Below are 24022 nucleotides of genomic sequence, written 5' to 3'. Positions count from 1 at the left end.
GTTCCCTGCAAACAATGCCTCATTGTAGCGCAATGGTTTGAGGCTGGATGGATCTCTTTGCTTTTGTTGCATCGTTCTGTTGTGGTGTTTGCATAGCATAGCGCATAGAGTTCTGGCTCGGGAGACGGCGGAGGAAAGAGGAAAGAACCACCGGCTGGTTTCTGTAAAGCGTGTCACATTGGATTAAACCAGAACAGGACCTAAAACTCATTCTGCAGCGCTCTTGTCATGACGCACAAGTTGCAGCGTTGCACATGAAGCTGAGGGCTTCCCCTCAGGGCTCCATGTGACACATCACACAGCCGGGCAGGTGATCTTTTGTTCAGAAAGGAAGAGGACGATGAAACACAACCCCACCGCCACTCCGTGGATCAGCCCACAGAGAAAGGGAGCAGATGAAAGGTCTAGGACGCATACAGGAGTGCTGTCAGTTGTATTGTCTGGCTTCGCTGCTGAGGCCTGACAGCCACTTTATGGCCGTGAATAGAAAGCAGAACCGGGAAGCAGAGGATGAACACGACCAGCTGGAACACCTGGAGTCCAGAAACCATGCAGACCTCACCACAACAAAGGCCCACATGGAGGCTTGTACTGTATTTGCTTATGGATCAACCAGAACCATCAGGTGCAAACATATGAATGCTTACTTCCAGAACAAGAAAAAAAAAACCATATTGCTCATTCTTTGTGGAGGAATATCAGCTCATCTTTAAAGAATTCAGCCTTACTCTTATCAATCTGTATAAGGTCATCCCACAGCATCCAAATCAGATTTACCTAGAAACTTTAATTAGGCTACTCAAACATTTGATTTTGGTAGGGGTTTTTTTAGCCAGAGTAAATACCAGCAAGTCATCCAGATATTTAAGTGGCAGACCTACATTGGTTCCTCCAATCACACCGTGTCAAGTCTTTCCAAATCCCATGCAACATGAAAGTCTCACGTTGAGACTGAAGTCAAGGTATTTGAGTCCTGAGTCGAGGCAAAATCCGAATTTCTTAAGTCATTTGACATACAATGCAAATTAATTGTAGAGTAACGATTAATCATTTTAAGACTTATAAATTATTTTCAAAAGATGTTTTTCAATGGTGGGCACCACTAACTTGAAAGCACTAATCATATACATCTGTCCTGCTAACGCTAAAGTGCTACATTGAGATAACTATAAGTGGAAGCTAACGCTAAAGCGCTAACTTGAACCATGTGGATACCCACCATGTGTCAGTGACACAATGTGTTTTATATAGTCCTCAGTCCAGAACGTTTCCCAGAAGTCTGTAAGTAATTTCGGGTAGAAAGGATCGCCATTGTTCCACTGTAGTTTGATGAAGTCCCACAGTCTTACAAAAGACTTTACAACCCTTTCCAGTGTTAAAGGTTTTGTTCACCAACTGTTTTTGCCTTTTGAGATCTCCTACCCTGCTTAATGTTGTTAGACAGGTTCTATTCAGCAATTCCAAGATTCTAGACGTCCAATAGATTAATAAAATTAAAACATCATGAAATAAATTTTAAAAAAGTCCAAATCTTGTCCACTGACAGCAGTACCACAAACAAAGCTGACCTGAATCTGTGTGGAAGCTCGTTGTGTGTCTGTTGTAGCGGTGGGAGGATAATCTATGCAAAGCTCCGGAGCCGAACGCGAGGTGTTGAAAGCCAATAAGGCCGTATCAAAACGAGGGCAGAGTTAATTAATCATCTCAGCTTCCTTTTCATGGCCCTCCCCGCGGCTGTCCCGGGGGCATGTGCGAGCACCAGTGTGTATCTGTGTGCATGGTGTGTGTTTAAAGGAGCAGGAGGGTGGGGCAGGTTGCAGCTCGGGGGGGCATTAGCATATTGTAATGTGAGCCAGTAGACCACTGAGCTCCTGTACGTCTGCTGCAAGCCTCTTTGGGACAAACAGGAAATAACTGACACCTGCCCTGTTCAGTGACCAGAAAATGATGAAAAGTGACAGTTAAAAGAAAGAAACTCAATTAGCTTCATTTACATTTTCATAGCTGTAATTGTGGCTCATTAGAAGCATGTATGCTCCCTGTCAAAGAAGCCATTTGTTATTTTTTCTACATTAAGCAATGAAGATTAGTAATTGATTTCCATTTCTGATTAAATAAAAAAAATGTGTGACTTTAAGAAAACAGATAAAAAAATTAACTGTTGCTTGAATAAAGATTACAATGGACCCCCATGGCTGGAGAACCACCTTGAGGCTTCCTCTAAAAATATAGTTGGCTATTTTAATAGATCAAACACCAAATACTGAATGGTGAATAGACAGGGAGAGATAATTAATTGAAAACTTTTCCTAAAAGTTTATTTTCCACAAGAATTGCTTTTATAGATATAAGCAATAAGAAAGAAAAGGAATATACTGAAACAGCCAGAGCTAGGAAAGCTAGCCCTGACTAGCAAGGAAAGCCTCCTCTTGCTAGCTTGGAAAACTAGTCCCAGCTAGCTAGGAAAGCTCACTCTTGCTAGCTAGAAAAACCAACCCTGGTTGGTTTTTCTAGCTAGCAAAGCTAGACCTGGCTAATTAAGAAAACTCGCTCTTGATGGCTAGGAAAGCTAGACCTGGCTACATAGGACAGGTTGCTACAGCTAACTAGGAAAGTCAACCCTGACAGTTAAAGTCTTTCATAGAAATAATATATTTTTTTAAATTATGTTTTTTTGTTCAACGGTCTTAGTGATGACTGCCTACTTCAACCAATTGGGGTTCTACTTTATAACTTTTGAAAGCCAGAATGAAAAACATAACTGAGTTTCACAAATATTTAAAGACTGTTCTGGTAAAAAATAACAATAATAACTCAAAGGCAGCCTTTTGTTGTTACAGAATATTTGAGAGTCTATTTGATATATTAGGCAATATATCATTATCATTGTTAGGGTTTTTTTTTTGTTGGGAACCTTTGTAGAAAGTCACATTAATTCAGTGTCTTTTTGTTTCTGTAGTTGTTTGTCTTTATGTTTCCCATTCTGGTTTCCTTATTGCTATAAATGTGTCTTCATTCATAATATCTTGGCAAGGGATTCTAATATCTTGGAATTTGTCCATCATAATAACTCATCTTTCCCCAGAAATGAAAGGGAAAAATGAAAAAGTTGATCTGACCATACTGGCTGAGAAGACTTTAAATATCTCAACACAACATTTTTGGAGTTGAAATCAAAACACTTCTGTTTTATGCAAACAACCAATTATAATCATCAATCAGTCTGTGACTGTAATTAGACTTCACAAAGAAAAAGGAAAATATTTTTATAGAGAATTTTTGCTTTCCTTTGCTGTCTAAGCTCGGCCTCCAGTCGTCTCGCCACCATCCATAATTAGTTTTAATGTTCTGCAGCTGGCAAGTCGCTCGTCTTCTTTTTGAGTCCAAAGCAATGTGGCACCAGAACTCTGCGACTCAGTCCAAATTCATATCCTTCTTCCTGATTCAGACACTGAGCTCTATTGAGAAAAGTAATTCGACACAGGCATTCTGTCCCAGAGATACTTTCTGCGGTCTTGAGGATCCGTGTTTGTACACAACATATAATTTCCATTACGTAACCGGTATTATAATCCCAGTCTGTGTAAATTAAGGCAAAATGTGAGCCGATTCAATTTTTTAAAATAACAACAAAGCAAGTTTTCAAGTCAGCATTTTGTAATGTGTTGGGGGTTTTTCTGGCATAGTTCTGGTTGAATGTTGAATCATTGCTCCTGGACAAATGGGAAGGCTTTATTAGAACTGTTTGTCTTTGATTTTAAGCAAAGTTAACATCTTTTCAGGAGTTTTGGGTTTGACGTTAGACTTTCCAGAAGTCTAATGTTAGCCTGCTTTATAGGATTCAAATTCAATACGGATATGGGTGTTGGACTACTGTCCCAATTGTGTCCAAACTCCAATAGATGTTAAGGAATTTGAAAACAGTCCCCTTTTTTCGTTACCTCTGCCATGCTTGGCAGCTGGTACAGTGCTTGTAGGGTTGAATGCCTAATCTTGAGACCTCCCTACATTCCTCTATTTGTTGAAATGAAACAGATCAATCTTTGTCTCATTTAACCACAAAAAAAAAACACTCTCCAAAGACATTTATCTCGTCTCTGGGAAGACAGACAAAGTTATCTCAATTCAAACCCAATCATCTCCTGGTGAGACCCCACTGGTGTTCCAGCAGTGTCCACGTCAGGAATTTCTTGAGTCTTGGTAGTAAGACTCACTGAACTACTTCCTTTAATCTTAGGCCATTTAACTCATTGATAATTTGATTGGAGTCCAAAACTGAAACCTTTGTTCCATTTCCAGCTGCTGTGGTTCCCTTTCTCACTCAAACCAACCAAACACTTTTAGCAACCTGTTCCCCTCCTTGCCTATGGGGACAATGCACCAAGAACCACTGAAGGAAACGACACAAAACCTTCTGAAGACAACAGAGCCCAACTTCCTACTTCACCAAATGAGGAAAAAAATGGAGTGGAGTCATATTTTAGTGGTTGGAGGATTTCTCTTTCGTCTTTGGCTAAAGACCACGAGCCATTTCGCCCACTAATCCTAGACTCACAAATTTGCTTTGGTTGTATTTACCCTGCGCTATAGTCTGCGTGGAATTCACATATGCATTTGAATCGCACCAGAGTTCAATTCAACTAAACCAAAATCGAGGTTTGTAGGCGGACCGGACTTCACTTATTTTGGCTCGATTACACATTCGCTCCTCCTCGAATGAAACAGACTTTCTAAACGGAAGGACTGGAGTTGGGTTAAAGCAGACTGAACAGGGCTGCTGGGAATGCACCCTGAGGGAGAAAGGTCTGACCTTTTTACAGACATTTAGAAAGTAGTGGCACATCTAAATAACTTAAATTTAGGTGTAACTGTTAAAACATATGATCTGATTATCTGTACCTTCACAAAGATCCTTGGACTTTCCCATTCTTCTGAGTACCAGTCAAACACATTCGAGGGTTTGGTCTTGCTGAGTTAAGATATTCTTGGCCCTTATTGAGTCGTTGACTTATAATAAAAAGATGTCGGTGACTCTTATTCAGTAGAGCCTGAATGTATAATTCTGATTCTGTGTGAATCTGATCATTCAGATCCTAAATGGAAGGATCAAATGCGAGAGTAAACGTCTGTTTAGGCCTTTTCTTCCGGCCAATAAAAGGTTTGAATTGCAGGTTTAATGTGGACAATGCCACCGAGCAAACCTTTAAGCCACAGTTGATCCCAGATTAGGACACACAAAAGGTCATAAACCTCAGAAGTTCTCTCTGGGTAAAAAATTAAAAAAGAAAAGCAAGCCGTGTTGGTTTGGAGGGAGAGATTTGCGCTTGGGGATGAGCAAGAGGGTGAAACTGGATGGAAAAATGCAACCATGCATGTTGTGTTTCGCGCCCCTTCTCCTCCTAAACGAGCCATTAGTCACTATCCAGCTCCTGTTAATGTAATTACATAAAGAATGTATGGCGTTTCAGAGCCCAGCAGAGACATTTGTCTGTTTAATTGCGTCCACGTGATGACAGAAGCAAAAACACACAAAACACCACTGAATGAAGATCCAAATCGAAGAGAAAAGTTCAACCGAAGCAGCTGAAAAAGCACAACAACCACAGCTGTTTTATTTTTAGATCTGGCTGTTGCCACGCATGGTTACCTCATCATAAAGCATCATATGTCGCGAAGAGTCTCATCCACAGCGGGGGGGGAAACCTGTACAAATGGTGGGCCGGATCCCTGATCCAGACCGCCTGGAACTGCTTCGGAAACACGAAGCGAAGCGAGTCTTTTCTCACCTAATTAGAAGCAGCCACAGCTTGTCGGATAGTGACCTACATATGGGATGGCAACGCTCGAGATGCACAGTCACAGAACGGCGAGAAACACTGACACACTTACAGAACCAGACCATCCAGAATCCAGTGACAGGTTTAAAACAAAGTTAGCTCCTTTAAGGAAATCTCACAGTCATCTATCAAACTTCAGCTAATGGATTACAACCCTCCCCTCCTCTAACGTCCTAACGTAGAACATCGTTGCCCCAGTGAGTCCTGCTCTGGATGTGTTCTCCCAGATCTCCCTGGCGTTGCTAAGGGACGGACGGATCTGAAAACCAACACTCACCGCCAGAAGCTCCAGAAGAGGAACACTTCGGATCCGACCAACGCCTTGCTCCGCTAACTGGCTCATCCTCTATCCTTCGCTCTGTTGCCCTCCTCTTCTTCCGCTTGGTTCTCCTCTTCTGCCCCAGCTGCCTTGCTGAGTCTCAGCTGCTTCCTGCCACTGGCTGTGTGTGTGTGTATGTGTGTGAGTGTGTATGTGTTTGCATTCGACAGCGTCACACGTGTGTGTTGGAACGATGATGCAGCAGTGCAGCAATGAATTCGAGTCTCTCCTGACTGAGGGCCACATCAGCTCCTGTTAATATTTAACCACCGAGTCAAGTCGCATTAAGTCACCTGGAGCAAACAGCATGTCGCCGCATCTGTGTGTAGTAGATCTAAGGTGTTTGTGTACAGTGTGGTGGTTGTGCACACCCTTTAAGGTATAAAACATTAACACGTTTGAGAAGTAGACTCTTTGTTGATGGTTTTCCTTTTGTCTGTCTTCAATCAGTAAAGGCAGGCTCTTGGCAGATGCTTTTCAAGGAAAGGAAGGATTTGGCAGCTTAGCGAGAGTTTAGTTCAATCAATCAAGGAAGAAAACTAGAGGAAATACCTTGCATTAGTCACTAGCATGTTACTCTATATGTCCACCCAACTATTACATTCCTCTTCCTTCCTAGTCTGGAACATGGACAGAAGACCCAAAAACACCTGCTAGCTTCTCACAGAGAGTCCAAAGCAGAGATCCAGGGCCAGAAGGGATTCACGTGTGCCACCTCTTCCTCTGCTTGGTAACACTAACAGCTAAAAGGCTAATCAGAAGGAGGAAGTGTAATCTGTGCGGACCCGACCATCGTTATCATCACCATGTTTAACTGTTAGCTCTATGCCAGATGTAACATTATGAACACCGTTTCACCAGTCCACAGAAGGTCTTAGATAAAGTCCTGAAACTGGTCACTGTGTTTGTTCAGCAGTTATTCTGGCTCTATAACTGAGGTAGTTCAAGCTTGAAGAGTTTTAGACGTTGATCTTGGTTGTGTTGACCTCCTGGATCAATCATTGATGATCTCTTGGAGTTTGAGTGGAACACAACTTCGCAGAAGGTTCTCTGCTGTTTCACGTGTCCTAAATGACCTTAAATCTATTCATTGCAGTGTGAGAATATATCGTCTCCTTCTTGTTGTCAGTTGAGTTTTATTTGGGGACTTTCTTGGTTCTATTGACCCGTCGAGTAAAACTGACTCAGTTTTTCAAAACTGTGGTCAGTACAAGATGTAGCCCCACAAGTCCAGAGCAGTTTAGATAGTTCTTTTCCCCTGATTGGATTACAATTTGGAATTTGGATGTCCTTAAATAAACCTAAACCTCTGCGTGCCACGTTTCCAAAGAGTCACAGCAGTTCCTGAAGGATTCTTTGGCTCCAGGTCGAATCAGAACCTCTGCTCACCAGCTTCCTCGCTGACACCCCATGAATTAAATCTGAATGTCAGATTGCTGGGTTTCTGTCTCCCACTGAGGTCTGTCCAAGACAACACAATGGATAATGATAGTTTTCTCGTTCAGACTGGAAAACGTGGAAGCTGTTATGGAAACTATGCCATGTTTCTCCCACAACTATCCTCTAATCTGGGTTTATTTCTGTCTGCTTGATTGGAGAAGTTTCTGTTCTCACTGTGGAGATTTTTCCTCCTCTGAGGATGTCTCCCAAAGTTCAATCCTGCAGACTTAGAATTACTTTCACAATGTCTTGTGCTTTGGCACCTCAAAGGCCAAGTCATGCAGCAAGGAGAACTTGACCTCTGAAATACAGACACCATACAGTTGGCCTTCCCAGTGGAATCAATGGAAATGACCCAAAACGCCACATGGAAACCACCATTTACTTCTGGTCTTGTATGTAGTTTTGTATGAATGTACAGAAGGTATGCACAGCTTGGCTCAGTTAATCTCTATAGGATATTTGAAAAAATTTTAAGTTTGCATGTGCATTTTTCAATGTTTCCTTCTCCATTTTATATTTTCGGAGACATACAAAATGCCCACCGCACAAAATTTTTTATTAAGGACACATATTTTGTACTTTTTTTGCTAAGTTAGAATGTTGTGTGAAAGTCTTTCAGTGGACTATATTCTTGTCTGAAAGTTCTAAGTTTTTATGGGCAGTAGCCCAAGGAGGCAGTAGAAAATGGGTTTCAAAATGAACATATATTTTTAAAATAATGTATTTATCTGTGATTGCTACCTTGAATAGTTCTTATATTGCTTTTATACACATGCAGGAACCCCAGCATGTTGAGTAGACACCCCCACTTGTTGCCAAGTATAGAAAGGTTGTTATCTTTAGCTGCAAAACCAGAAATTTTGAGGAAATTTGCATTTTCTTAACCCTCCAATGCAAATAGTGAAGGAACTGCACAGGTTTAGCACCTGTAGCATGTAGCATAAACCAGTCAACCTGCTCATGCTACACTTATGTAGATCATTAAGCAACACGAAGCTCAGGATCTTCCAACACCTTCATCCCACTTCCACATCCATCCAACCTATCAAGAGTTTCCCCCCCCCCCCAACAGGCTTTTCAGCTGATGACTATCAAACTAATTTATGGTTGCTGACTGACAGGTGGTGTTCTCGCTCGAAATGAGATTACAAACTCATCCTTCAACAAGCACCTGGCCCAGCCTCTTCGAGGAATTTATGAGCTCACTGGCGCCTTCTCACCACAGATCAGCTGTTTGGAGAGCGCCGAAGGGACAATGGCGTGAAAACCCCAACGCATTCCTGTCGCTGACTAATTGTTTACTGTCAAAGCTTCAGTCAGGAGATAAAAAACTGTTTTGAAATATTGTGCGAGCAAATATTCTGACTAATGTTTTAACGATGAGGGACTGAAGCCACTGGTTTTATGATTATAAACCATTACACAATTCCAGTCAAGTAATGTGGGTTGGATATATGGAACAATGTCTGCGTAATAGGAGTTTATGTTTTAGTAATGCATCCTTTGGCAATTTAAGGATGCTTCATTTGTCAGAAAAGAGGGACGATGACTCTAATCTGGTCTGTTTGGGTAAATCATTTTTAGCAAATGAGACTGGCCGCTTGTCAAACCTTCAACAAGATTAATGGAAAAATAACAGAAATGTAATATTATAAATTAAGGGCAATAATTGTGGCTTGGAAGAGCTGAGAGTGGAATATTTTCCATCATATGGTCAGAAATGGTTGGCAAATTATAAGACAGGCAGACTCCAGAGCGATGCTGTCATGTCAAATGGAAATGATGGATTTTAACCTGAACTCTTTAGTTCTCAGCAAAAAAAAAAGGGCTGAAAACAGAGGAAAGTCCAGATGGCAGAAAACATCTGAACACCTGTTGGGAAGCCATCCGACAGGCACGTCAGGAACAGGTGAGGCACGTCAGAAATGCCTCCCGCCTCATCCTCAGGCACACACGAGACGACCTCGCTTCGAGACTTGCATGCAAATCCAGACAGATTTGTGACAACGCGTTTAAAGCACAAGCGTAGACTCATCGGGCAGGACAACATGAACCAAACGAGAACAGCCCCGAGCTCTCATAAATCAACTAGTAACAGGCTTTCTGCATGCATTTGTTGGAGTTAATGTGGAAACATGTTAATATTTCATGGGATTGGACAGGAAGTGATTCTGGGGTCATTAAAAAGTTTCCAGACCTCTGACCGAAGCAAACTGTAGCATCAAAACTAAAGACTGGGACAGAAAATCACAGGAAAGTTGAAAAATGACAAACTACGGAAGCCCTGAAGTGCAAAAACTTTAACACTCCTTTCAGCTATGTTGTCAGAAATGTTTCTGTCCTGTGTTTTTGCTTTTAGCTTGTATTTTCTATATTTAGTCGTTTACATTTTTTTTATTGTACATTTTTTAATATTGGAAAGTTTTGACTTGAAGTGGAAAATTACCTGCATCACAGAACAATTTAAACAAATAAGAAAACATTCAAATTATGTTTTACTCATTTATACCACTGTATATTTTCAGGATAATTTAGCAGTTACATCATCAGGTCATCTAATTGTTTCATTTTATGGACTCCATGGAAGAAACAGGTGTAATTTAATGAAATATTTATTTAGAGCATCAAAACTAGAAATAAACTGATTTCTATAATTATTCAAACTATTTCAGTCAGTGGAACTTCATTTCTACTTTTATGAATAAATAATAATGATGATAGTAAATTAGAACAAAAGGGATATTTAATTATAAAAAAAATTGAATGCATCAAAAAATAAAAAAGTAAGTACAATTATATCAAAAATAAAATAGAAGTTAAACTAAATTGAAATTTTTCTTAGTTATTTTTTTTAAATTTTCATTTAATCAGTAATATGCTAATTAAGATAAAGAAATACTATTTCAAAACAAACAAATAAAAGCTTAATGCTGCTGCTGCTTTTAAAACGCAAACAGTCGGTCTTGTCAACTGGACGTTTAAATCTTTTGTTTTAGGAAGCGGAGCGTGACGAACCCAGCTGGGGGTCTGGCTCAGCGCCCGATCAGAACGATGGATCAATGGATCCAACGGGCCGTGCCGGCTTCCCCACACTCCTAATATCTCACCCTCTGCCTCCCCCCGGCTGCAGGGTGTGCTGCCCCCTCCCCCTCAGCTTTGGGGTGATAATCTGTTGATAATCTGCACATCCAATCCTGTTAGCTGCCAGTTACATCTTCTTCAGACTTGACCCTGCTGTGCTAGTGCTGGACCCAAACACCCTCTCCTCCTTTCAGAGCCAGGTGGACGGGTTAACATCCTACAGTTTGGTTACCGTTCCTCTGCCAAGAAAAGCAAGGAGTGGAATAAAACGATCGATCACTGAAGGCTGAGAAGACTTGAAGGCATTTCTAAACAGGCAGAACACTTTCCACTGAAATATGAGTCAATGACTGGTTCCATGTTGAGCATATGGGATCTTTCCCAATGAACCATCTCATGATGAATCAATGAGATGGTTTGTTGGGAACCATCTGATGGTTCAAAGACAAATCAATCTTTTTTTTTCTTTCTTTTTGCATGCAAAATTCACCTATTTGCATTTTGTTGGTGTTGTTGCTAGCCAAAATGCTCAAAATAAAATGCAGCTTGGAAAACTGAAATACCTTGGAGCAATGCTACTTGACTCCCTATTGGCTGGTGTTTGTACAGCAGCTAGCTTAAGCGTCAATGGTATTGAAATATTTGGCCACAATAATCAGAAGAATGAGAGTAAGAGTCAGGGAGAGGCTTTCAAACCTGTCAAACACGGCCTGTTCATGGCAGGAGGTAAATACAGTTATATATCTTTCATTCATTGCCATAATGAGCGTTTGCCTTAAGGAGGAACGTAGCTGCAAATAGAAACTACAGTCACAAGAAATGGACGTGAGCATTCCTTCAGGAGAAGGGTTACCACCTGATCTGATTAGGGTTCTCGGTGTGGTTTGAAACATAAAGTTGTCACAATCTCTCCTCTCTTATCAGGCCTCTTCCAATCCAACCCCAACAAACCATTTCCTCCTCAGCTCAATTGCTCCCTTGTCTCGACCAAACCTCCACTCGAGCCTGGAGTGAATCTAGAGAGACGGTGAGTAAGAGTTGATCGTGTGTGGAGATAAGGTCTGCTGATGGAGCGCGGACGTTCAGCAGACTGCGGGTTCAACAGAAGGCTCAGTGTTCCCCGTCAGGACCGGAGGGAATGCTGCAGGAAAACAATGCATGTGACTCGGAGCGCACGCGGCACCCCGGTGTCAACTTTGATCTCACTCATGATTGGAAGAGCAGAGTCCATAATTGGCCCCTCGTCTCCAAGGACAAAAGAGCGGCATCATCGAACGGAGGAAAACAGACATCCAATTAAATGAGCTGGACGATGGCCCAGAGCGAGACGGGACGCACTACAAAGTAAGAGTCTGGAACAAACCCAAAAGATTCCGCTTTTATGCTTCCATTGATTGCTGTTGGCTTTGATGGACCAATAAACCTCAAGAATATGAAGATAACGGCAATTAGCCTCGAGCTAATCTCACCAACAGCTTGGGCCAAAGGACAAATGTTTCACTATGTCTACTTTAAATAAAACCAATACATCACTGAGACAACCTAAAGATGCTCAAAGTACCACGTATTATTTCCATAAGATCACCAAAACAAGAACCCACCATCTTGATGGACAAACAGTTAGCATACAATTTAGCTGGGTCATGTAAACACAATCAGCTGAAGACCAGACACTTTAAAACCAAAATATGAGATTTTTTGATCATTTGGAATTGGACAACATATGAATTCAGTAAATTTCAACATACATTTAATTACTAGCCAATCATTAACAGCACCAAAACAGTTAATTACTTTGTCCTGTCATCGAGTTGGCAACATACAAAATTCCTGATACACATAGAAAGTTTATTCCTGTTAAGTATTGGTGAATTTTATTACCAGATAAGTAATAAATTGTACTGGTTTTACTAATGGGACCCATAAGCCTAGATGGACAGAGACACTGGGTTCTTTAAAGGACTCACTACAGTTGACCAAATACAATAAGTCTAATACTGGTATTAAGAAAATCAGTTTCAACTCTATACTGGTTGCAGTTTAGTGATATGTAATGATTCCTTGAATGATTCGAGTATCTCGGGGAAAATGACCTGCTTCGAAGCTAAAGATCCAGTTTAAAATGAGATCGTTGCTGAGTTTAGGGATAACTTCTGCTTGAATGATCCATTACTAAACAAAGTAGGCTGGAGATGAGTGAGCAGCCACCCAAAGTCCAAAGATAATCTTCTATAAAGCCTCAAAAAGTCAAACTTTAAAATGCTTTATTCATTATTTCCTTTTGCACGTTTGAAGCCAACATAAACCCCGTGTGAAAGTTAATTATTCCGCAAACATAAAACTAATAAACAGATGACCTCAGACCGCTGCAGTGCTGGGTTGCAGAAATGTAGGGCAGGATTTAGCAGGATATGATGCAATGATCCATAAATGGCTGTATAATTGCTCTAATAAAAACAGGAGCTGAGCTGAAACTGAGTGGAAAAACAAGCGAGCGGCTTCGAGAATTATTAAACCAATTTACAAGCGGATGGTGGCGGCTCAGCCTTGCAGCGTTCGGCTGACTTCGAGTGACTTTCAGACGGGAGTGGAGGGAAAACTGAGGCTCTAATGGTTTGCTGTGAGGCTCAGGAAGTGTTGCCAAGGAAATGCTTCTGCCTCTCAGAGCCAGTCTGCCCCGTACACCCCGTACCCGCCCCAGGTATTTCACCTGCCTCCGCCAGGGAGCCGTCAGTTGCCCCCACAGAGTCTTTATTTGCCCCTCAGAGTGATGTGTGAGGATGTCAGTATGGTTATGTAACGTCGGCCCACCCAGACCCTCCACTCGGCTTCCTCCAGCGCCGTAAGCTTGGCACCCTGGGGTGCTGTGCGTGAGAAGGAGGCCCCCACGGGGCCGGCGCAGTCGCCGCATTTCCACTCTACAATTACACTCAATTAGTTTGAGCTGCTCAGTAATAATATCAACGCCGGAGCCAATCAGACGACTGGGAGCATTCCTACTCATCCCAGCCACAGCACCCCCCGCCAATCCCCCACTGAGTTTTAATGTCTCCAGTTGTAACGAGAAGGAACGAGACTTCACGCCGGACCGCACAACTTCAGTTCCTTGCGTTTAAATTTAGCATGGACCTGACTAATTTGTCTGTTTTGGGACGAGCGAGCCAATGAAAGGAGCTCCAAGAGGACTGTGGCACGTAGAAACAGTTTCACACGAGGAGAGCCAGGAAACACAACCACATGCTGTTTATTCAATACGACTCTCAGCCGTTCAGCAAGCGATTAATCAGTCATTCAGGGAACTAGATTATTAACTCTCCCCTGCAGAGTTTTTCTATTTGTTATCAATTATCACTAAGGATGATTGAACTGCTGCAGATTACAGAAACGAGGACGAACCTTCACCAGTCTGGACTTCACAGTTTCTCCACTCCAACCTGCAATCATTAAGCTTTCTTTAAATCATTCCACCTCCCAGTTAACATTCTGCACTTTCATCATCTCTTCATCTGCTGGAGTTTATTTTTATTGGCTCAGTTTGATGATCTGGACCTAAAATCTCCTGGTAGTGTCCACTGCAGCTCATCATTAACCCAAAGGATTAGCCATGTTATACAGATGGATGACAAATGAACTGTGAGAGTAAAACCTATGAAGGCTCTGGGATGTTAGAGTATATATTTAATATCCAAATCAGCTGCAGAACCGGCTGATTTGGCTCTAGTGGCCTGTGAACATGCGGTGAAGTTCACTAGGAGGAGAATCAAACCTGTGACATGCGCGTCGAGGACCAAGTCCTCCATATCCCTCTATGGCATGGCGTTGCCCTCAGGCAACAAACCATATATCTGTACCTCACGTTGCTCCTTTATTTTATTTTTGGGGGTTGATTATTGAAAATACCTCCAGACATATTTTTGTCCAAATAAAAGACGTATTGAGGTTTATGTGACCTTTTACTTCGAAGAGGAGCAGTCCTTTTTACAAAGCAGAGGTGCATGCTACACCTTGCCTCCTACTTGTAAATTATACTCCACTTTTCTTCATGTTTAAATTTGGGTCACTCTAAATAAAAATATTTTCATGTCTGTGAGTATGTAAAGAAGCATTGTAGATCATTTGAAGACTATTTTTTTTTATAATTTATATGCTAAAACTGTGTATTTTTGTTTGTTGCCTCAGGGCAACATTGCGCAGTTAGGGCCCTTTTGCTCAGACAATTTTATTCTAATGCGATGATATTCAATTGATTACACAATAATTATCACAGCCAATTTGTTTACTTTATTATTGACTAACAGCAACAGGAGATGGATGCAAGATCAATTCATGGACAAAAGGTGCATGGTTCATAAGTTGGGGTCATTCCCAATGAAAACATGAGGATCCACTGTACAACCATTATTTCATTGTTTGTTTATCCTCAAAACTGATTTCAGTCTCAAAGGGTGATAAGCTGGTCATCAATGAACAAATGGCCCCATTCCAAGACAGGCAAAGACTGAAGCAATACGTCCCAAACCCAAATATACGGGTCTGTAGGGTACTTTGTATGACTGGTGTAGAAGGTGTTCCTTACAACTTGAAAATCTACACAGGGCGAGCTGTGCAGCCACCAAATCTACCAGATATGGGAGCTGGTGGAAATTTTGTCCTTTGTTAGAATTTGAGCCAAGCAACTAACTCTTAAAAAAAGAACCTGCAGCCCTAACCTATAGTCACTGATGTGAATCTGGTCGCTACAACCCATAGATAATCAGATAAACAGATGGTGAGTCCCAGGTACGCCAATAATCAAGTGCCAAAAATGTGATATACACTCTTTTTCACATCAGCAAGCAATTCCTTCCTGATGTTTAACATATAATAGGGAAGAAGACTGATTTTAACATCCTTAGTGATTGTAACTCAGCCAAACATTACACATGTACACACAAATGCTCGTTTTAGAAATTTGCTTAGATTCATTAATGACAGTTTCTTATTTTATATTTGGTGAGTTGGAACCATGTCTAATTTATTTTTGTCAAAAAAAGTTTTTTATGAATATAGTTTTTGTTTGATTTGTATTTCACTTCTCATAATCACTGTAGAAAACTTGGTGTTTTAGACCCCTTGTAGCGCAATGTTACCCTAGGCAACAAACCCAAATCCGGTTCCGGGAGGTGTCAGGGTCCAATTTTATGATTGATATGTAATTAAGGGCCAACAAGCTCCCAAAGAATGTAAGTAAATATTTTTTCCCCCAAAAAATAAAAAGTCATGCCATAGAGGGATATGTGGGTTGTGCTTAACCCCTGCGCCACCACAGCACCCCAGTTATGGACATTTCTTTATAGAAAATTCACTAAAAGTTCATCAGATCTAACCCAGTAATATATTACAGGTTATGATAACAGGATGTTATTGATTCTAATGTCATCTTTCTCCTACTTCAGGCTGTGTGTCGGGTTCTATTCAGTAAACCTGAGCTAGCTGATTTAGCTCCTTGGATTTAGGAACCAAACCTGATTGTTTCTGAAGCTTGTTTTTTTATTATTATTATTTAGAACCACTTATCCTCCATAAGCTAGCTGCTGAAATCAGAATCCAGCTGCATCTCAGCATCAGTACCCTGATTTCCCTGCATCCGTCCTGATGCGGCTGAAGTGATGCATGCAGAGCGGACCCTGACTGAGCTGACCTACTTAAAGCCGGCTGGCAGCGTTTACCACGAGGCCGCCGGCTCCGCCGCTCACGTCCTAGCATGACGAAGAGACTTTCCTCTGCAGGCGCCCATCAAACCATAAAAATAAACAGGGCCGGCAGAATCAACCCGGCAACACAGCGTGTTACATAAGGCGGCTGCCCCAGTTACTGCCGCAGTGGACCACTGCATCCAGATTACAGGAATCCTAAACGTAATGCTGGATCAGATCACTCCGACTGCTTCATACGAAGATCATTAGGCGTTTCAGACGCCAACGTTTCTCTGATTTGAACGGGTTGAAGGTTCTGGCTGCTGGCCACAGTGCCTCCTGTGTTTCCTCTAGTCACACTGCAAAAACACAGAATATTACCAAGTAGTTTCTAGTGTGAATATTTTAGTACACTTGAAATAAGACAAAACCAACTTAAGTTCAGCAAGATATACGAGATTCTTTTGAGTCAAAAACTTCTTAGTATTGATGAAAATGTGCTAGTTCTATTGGCGGATTATCTCATTTATAACATGGGAAAAATATCTTGTTATAAGTGAAATGACCTGTTAATGGAGCTAGCATTTTTTCCATCAAAATTAAGGAATTATTGACTTAAATGAGCTCAAATTTTATGCTGAAGTTACTTTTTAACTTTGTCTTATTTCAAATGTCCTAAGATATTTGTACTCGAAACTAGTCCAAAAATCCTTGGTAAGATTTTGTGTTTTTGCAGTGCACATCCAATTCTCGTGTCCTCCATGTTTGTGGCCCAGCTGAGTTTATCAGAGTCGGCGTGTGTCCCCTTTAAAGCTTCCATGATTTATCCACATTTAGCCAATCCCAGTGATTCCAGCCCAACAAGCAGCTCTGCTGCGTGTCAAATATGTGCATATTCAAAGCTAATCCTTCATGTTTGGGTCTTCGGTTTCTCCTGCTGGACGCTAACCAAAAGGCTCCCGGCTCCTCTGTGTCCCGCTATCACAACACTCAGCTTCTCCACCGAATCACAGCAGAGAGAGAAAATCTGAGAAAATATGGCAGATTTCTTTTTTTTTTTTTTTTAGTTACAAATGACGTGCACGGATAGTTGAGTGTCCAAATGTGAGCGTGCTGAATCATAAAGCCGTTCCTGCGAACATGACCCACTTTCAGCCTCGGCAGCTGAAAAACTCCACTTCGCAATTAAAGCAGCGGAGTGGAGCCTGATGAAGAGAAACCAGACACGTTCGCCGTTTGATGCCAAGTCACAAAAAAACAAATCGGAGAGGAAGCTCCATCAATATTAGATGTACAGAGCATAAGGGGTTTTGATTAGGATGCACGTTTTAATTTAACATGATGCATCCAGTTTCCAAAGGAAAAGACAAAAATTCAATGATTTTGTCTGACAAACTGAACCGTGAGGGAAGAAAGTGCTGAATGTAGATTGTATCTGCTAGAGTTTAGTCAAGAAAAGGCAAACAAAATATTTTAAATGTAGCAAAACCCTTGGTTCAGAAACAGCTAAAACCCTAAAAGCTGCTTATTTTAATAGTTTAAAATTCCAAATAGACCCTAATATCAATTAACAAACACAGTGGAAACGGTCCTAACGCTAAAGCAGAAGCTAGCATCAACAATCTTTTTTTTTTATCTCTTCAGCCAATCAGCAACACGCAAAATGAATGACCCAATGAGATTGGCTGTTTTGCTAAAACTAGCCAATAGCATGCCAGCTAGCATTAGTGTGAGGTATTCCTGCTTCCCAAGTTAGATTTTCTTTGGAATATTTTATATATGCTTTACTGGAAAAATCTGTGAATAATTTGGAGCTACGTTCCACAGAAGAAAAGAAATGAAATAATCTGTGAATACTGAAAATTCAGTTCACTTTTTCTACACCTGTGTAGGATCAATCTGAACTTCCAAACTAAAGTTGCTCATCAGATTGGATTGTGGGTGAACAGCAATGCAGTAACAGAGTGGAGGTGTCTCATTGTAATGTTGTGGTTTGAACAGTTTGGAACTTCTAAGCAAACTTTGCATTATTTTCCTCTACTGCTAATTTACACACCATGTTTCCCTGCATTGCCCCCTACTGGTTAAGACGTGACCCCGGCTACAGGGGTTAGGGTTAAACATAGCAATATCTCACTACTTCTTCTTTCTAGTTGCGCATTTTGTCAGTTTCTTCCTCACCTATTGAACCTGGAGACCTAAAAGTCTCTCCTGACCCTCCACATTAAAAGCATAAAAAAAGAGCAGCTCTTTCTATCAGGTTGGATGCCGATATGAAGCAGTGAGGTGGTGGAGGCCTGAGGTGGAGCAGCATGGTTCTCAGTTCAATACGGTTATAAGGTCGATGTCCGCTGGGTCAGAGCTGGGACAGGCGGCCCAAACAAAGCAGGTCGGGTAGTTAAAGCGGGCGTGTGTTGGAGTCTTTGAACCCGGCAGTGAGGAAGATCCAGTCTAGATTATAAACCCTGGAAACGCAGCTCTTCACCAGTTTCATGTCAGAGTAAAACTTCCATACTGTTGGTTCTGAGCGACCCGGCGATAAGACAAGCTGCTCAGTCCCTGGGCTGGTTCTGGAGGGCGGTCCGCCCGACCCAGAGCTGTAATCTAACAGGTGTGTTGAAGGTTTCAGGTTTCCCCCACCTTTCTGAACTTCCCAACAGAAGTGGATCCTTCCTGTGAAGGAGCTGCTGGAAGTGAAAGCTCACCCAAGAGCTCATGGTGGAAGGTTCAGTTCAAACGGACCCAGACAGAGAGGGGTAGAAGACGGGTTGACTTACCGGCAGAGACAGCCTCTTAAGCTGCTCCCTCCTCCCCAGCCGTCCGCTCATCGACCCTCTTCCCAGCACCGATCCGCTCACCTGGGCAGCCCTGCAGGACACAGAAGGGAGGAGTCAACAGGGAACGCCCTGAGTCCGCCGCCGGGTCAGAGCAGAGTCCAGTTTCACTTTCTGATGCCTCCCTCTCTCTTTCCTCTCCGTTTTTCTCTCTCCGTCTCTGCCTCCACCCAAACACAAACCCCTCTGTGTTGTTCTAGGCCTTTCCAAACAGAGCTGGGAACCAGTCGGACCCACAGCAGAAAGCAAACACTTCGCTTCATGCAGACTACGCTTTGACAAAGACCTCGGGCTTCTGGACCCACTGGGGACAGACAGAACCCACTGGGGGCTGAGATATTCCTACAGGAAGCAGGAGCAGAGGCCCTTTAATCCCTTTAAGCATGCTACGGTGGCCCACAGGTTCAAACATGCAGCAAACGCCTAAACACGCTGTGAACACAACAAAACAAACAAACAAACAAACAAAAAAAACGCATGAAAAACGCTTTCTGCTTGCAGCGCTTTTCTGTTTCTTTTGTGTTTTGGAGTTTGCATCATTTGTGTGTTTGTTTGGACCTCTCAGCCACCGAAGCTGCTGATGTGATAAACACTATTCCAAAAATGGCATGGAAAGGAGGTGGCAGCAGCATGATGCTGTGGGTTTACTGTTCTCTGCATAAAAGAGTTTGTTATATGTTTTGTTTTCATTATGTTGGAGGAAATATTAAAACTGTTCCAAATAAAAGTCTGTTTTGACCTTCAGATGTCAACCAGGAACATGAAGATGAAGAGAGCTTGCCAAGTTTTAGAATGGTCAAGTCAAAGTACAGAACTATATCTGTGGGATCATTTGATGATGATTTTTTTTCTTATATATTAAGGCTGGACAATAAACCAATAATATATATCGGAACATGATAAATGTCAATAGATAAGACATCTGATAGCATATTCAGTGAACTCTGATCCAGAACTGCATAGCATTCTGGGTGATGTAGGCAAAGAAAAGGCTTCAGCTGCCCAACATCTCATGGCCAGCTGAGCAAGGCTGGTGGCAACAACTCACTCGCTCTCTCTCTGGTTGTCTAGCAACTTTCCCACTCTGTGGTTACCTAGGAACAACTTATAGAGTAAGTTGCGCAGCAGCAGTTTCAGGTTTCTCTACCAAATAAAAGTGCATCATGACAGCTAAAAAATAAAAGCCAACGGTGTGGAGACAAAACTATGGATGAAACAGGAACGGTCACTCCACCAGTTTGGCAGGATTTCAGATATATAAAACAAAAAAACTAATCAACAATGATCAATATGGACTGATATTAAACCTTTTTCAGTCATATCATTCAGGCCTGTGACATAGTCCAGTCTAAAAGTGTCTTTAATTGAGTTTTACAGGATAAACATCTAGATTAATTAAAGGAGTTCTTCGCTCATAAACCCGTTTCTAAACGGATCAGTGTTCTGATCCACATTGCTTCATGTTGTTGAAGTTAGCCGTCTCTGGATCCGTTACAGCCAGGCTGAGGCTTCATCAGCCTGGCTGCACTTGTCAAACATGAGCACACGTCAGGCCGACATGTTCTACCCGGCGCCGGCCCGCTGGTCCCAGCTTATCAACGCCAAGCACCGGGACGCCCGGGGCACCGTCACTGATGGTTGGACCCCCGAACCTCCCTCTGCCCCCGTTTCTGTCCCATCCAGGAGGAAGTCACTAATCAGTGGACAGGAAGTGGGACGCGGCGATGTCTCTAATGAGGCAGAAACAAACATGGCTCTGGATCTGGTTCTGGATCTTTGGAGATCAATCAGAAGTGATAAAGATTAACCCAACAGCTCAGAGGTCAGAGGTCAGGGACACTCCTCCAGCTGGTTTCTGCTGCCAGCAGCTTTTCTGACCGCTACAGAAAGGAGGAGGTCGTGTTCGTCCAGAGACATTTCCTGATGTAAACACAACACCTGAAAATAAAATGAAAATATGAAATATGGTAAATTATATTACAATGAAAGATGTTTGAAAGTACAACTGAGGATTTCCGGGTAACATTCAACTGAACGTAGTTGTTTGTTTTTTTGTATAGATTTGCAAATAAAAGTTATTTAGCTCCTATATTATTATTTCCAGTTACTTTCCAATCAGTTCCAGTTTGATTCCATCTCATCAAGAAGCCTCATTATGTTTCTAATGAAACAAAGTCTGATTCAGATGAACCCTCAGTGATCCGGCGCTGGTCGTCTGGACCTCTGGCTGTCTGATGAAGGTTCTGCTCACAGCTGCAGTCCCGTTTCCCCAGACGGATGACGGTCCAGACGGATGAGAAGGGAAATGAAACACTTGGAGTGCTGGACCAATGGGGCGACATATCTGAGCATCAGAGCCGGTCCATGAGACCATGGTGGTCCTTGTCCTTTCACCACAGACTCCACTGATTTAAACAGAAGTCATTACTGAGGCTGAGGCCGTGGTGCTGACCAGAGACACCCAACCTGCTCCGGCCTGGCCCAGCAGCAGGAGGAGGAGGTGGGGGGCAGTAGAATCAGAGCAGGCTGACATCTGGGAGTCTTTGTGTGGTGGCGTAATTAGATGGCAGGGCGCAGGGAGGAGACCAGGCAGGACGGTGGGTGGTGGAGGTGGAGGTGGTGGTGGTGGGGGTAACATCTGCTCCAGGAACAAGGGAGGACCCAGCTGAGGTCACAGAGCCCCAGACTGGAGGGGGGAACAGCTTAATGATAACTCTTACAGCTACAGACGGATCACGGTTCAGCGTGTAAATAACTGCTGATAATCGCAACAGATCCTCCATGAATATGAACCAGAGCTGTTGTTGGTCCAAAGCAGGCTGAACATACACCACCTTCAATCTGCCGCTCCCCCTCCTCGCCTGTGGGGGCGCTGCACCAAGAACCACTAAAGGAGACGACACGTAAACCTCTAAAAAAAGACACAGCACTACTTCCTCTTTCACCAGATGAAAACAAAAATGGAGTAGCGTCAGATTTTTAGCGGTTGGAGGATTTCTCTTGTCTTCGGCTAAAATCTACAAGCCATTTCTCCTGCTAGCGCTAGGCTAGAACATTTGTTCTGGCTGTATTTACCCAGAATGCCATGCGCTCTAGTTCACTTCCTGCTTTCGGAGCGGTCTCCGGTCCAGTTGGCGTTCACATATGCATTCAAACTGCACCAGTTCATTTCAACCAAACCCAGACCAATGTTTGTAGGACCAGAGTTCACTTTAGAGATGGAGAAGAGTTGGATTAAAATGGCCTGAACTGGTCCAGTGATTTGCAACATCTCAGCGTTTTAGATTGACTCTTCCAGTGTACTCTTGCTGAGAATCAAGGTGTGACACTCAGATTGGGCAGATTGTGGAGATTAAAGGAACACCAGGGTGGGAATACCTAACCAGTTAACCATGTCCATCACCATCTGAAGACGTTGAGTTGCTCTCAAGTGTTGCCTCTGTGTCTGGGCAGGTGTACAGTTTCATTATAAGACCTGAAGTTTTGATTCTTTGATTTTGTTATCTGGACTCCAACATGAGCAGCAGGAGCTGAAACACTCATCACGCCTCTAACGGTTTAGTGAGAGATTCCAGTCAGGAGCTGCGTTTCTACTAAACTCTAAATTACGAAAATATCTTCACTTAATGGAAGCATGCCAATTTCGAATAAACTCACGATTTTCGCTAAAAAGCTTTTGAGCTGGGTGAGGTGGTTTTTCAGCCATATCCAAACACATTTTTCACATCACAAGTCACATGACCACCAGCTGGACTTTATTACTGACCAAAATGCAGAAGAAGACGACAGTAAAAAGTTATGCGTGTTAAATCCGTAGCTCTTCTGTAAAACTACAATTCCCCCAAAATGGCGCATATGTCGCCACTTGCAGGTAGGCGGGGTTCGTCGCTCCAACGCCTGAATAATACACCGACGTCTCCAGTGATGGCTGATGGATGAGCACTAGCACCATGGATGCATTATGGATATTATGAATGTGAATTATGAATGGATGCAACTGTTTACATTCATGATTTTTAATGACTTACCATACAAACAACATTATTTAAGTGATTTCAATTTAATTTGTTATTTAATTGAAACAGCAATTGCAAAATTGTTGGGTTTTTTTTTTAAATTAGCAGAAAATAGTCAAAGATTTGAGCAGATTTATAATGGAAATGTTATTATCACTCACTAAGCTAAGCCAGGGGACGCCGTGAACTTTGCCCCCTCTTCGTATCGACCAAACATTTAATTGAGCAACAGAAACATCAGAGAAAGACTCTCCTCTGACCTGCAGCCCTGAAGAGCTTTCATTGTGAGTCGGGTTATACATTAAGCTTTTAGTAATAATGCAGCAGATACATTAAAGCAAACAGTTTACAGGCCGAGACTGGGCAGAGGAGCTGGATTCTGCAGGAGCCTCACTGGTCAGAACCGGGAGGATTCAGAGATTGTTTCCGATCAATCGTCCTAAAAAGATCCAGGAAGTGGCGGCAGCAGAACACGGACGGAAGGGGAGATTGGACATTGATCGGCGCAACCCCTTTAGCCCCAGGAACCAGTTCATTTAGTGTCCCTGCCCCGTGAAAAGAGGTCACACCCCCGCCTGCTTGCAAAGGAGGGGGGAAAGGGGGGTGCCATTACTTTCCATTCACTGAGAAGAAAATGAAAGCAGGCACACGTTTGACATGAGGTTTACGATGCGGACAGAGCAGCACAGATGGTTCACAGTCACCGGATGTTTGGAAACCTCTTGATCCTGATCCTGATTCTGTAACAGTACAGCTGGCACCACTGAGACAATCACAGTGTATTAAAGGAAAGGCTTTATATATCCAGTGATAGTAT

At 42.5% G+C, this 24022-nt stretch overlaps 1 protein-coding gene across 3 annotated transcripts in view; it reads right to left on the bottom strand.

The window, feature by feature from the left end:
• The window catches only part of LOC103473550 (nck-associated protein 5-like), a 137539-nt gene that overhangs the window by 104639 nt on the left and 8878 nt on the right, over positions 1-24022 (bottom strand). For 2 of the 3 annotated variants that reach the window (XM_008423870.3, XM_008423910.3), the window contains exon 2: positions 19133-19223. In XM_008423870.3, the coding sequence (XP_008422092.2) occupies positions 19133-19223 (91 nt within the window). Of the gene's footprint in view, positions 1-6114; positions 6274-19132; positions 19224-24022 lie in introns of those variants that run through there. The other variant, XM_008423878.3, reaches the window with a different exon arrangement.

The sequence above is a fragment of the Poecilia reticulata genome, chromosome 2 (genome assembly GCF_904066995.2).
Source record: "Poecilia reticulata chromosome 2, P_reticulata-male-v2, whole genome shotgun sequence".
In the NCBI taxonomy this organism is placed as follows: Eukaryota; Metazoa; Chordata; class Actinopteri; order Cyprinodontiformes; family Poeciliidae; genus Poecilia; species Poecilia reticulata.
Note: the sequence above shows the minus strand (reverse complement) of the source record. Positions and strands in the feature narration are given on the sequence as shown.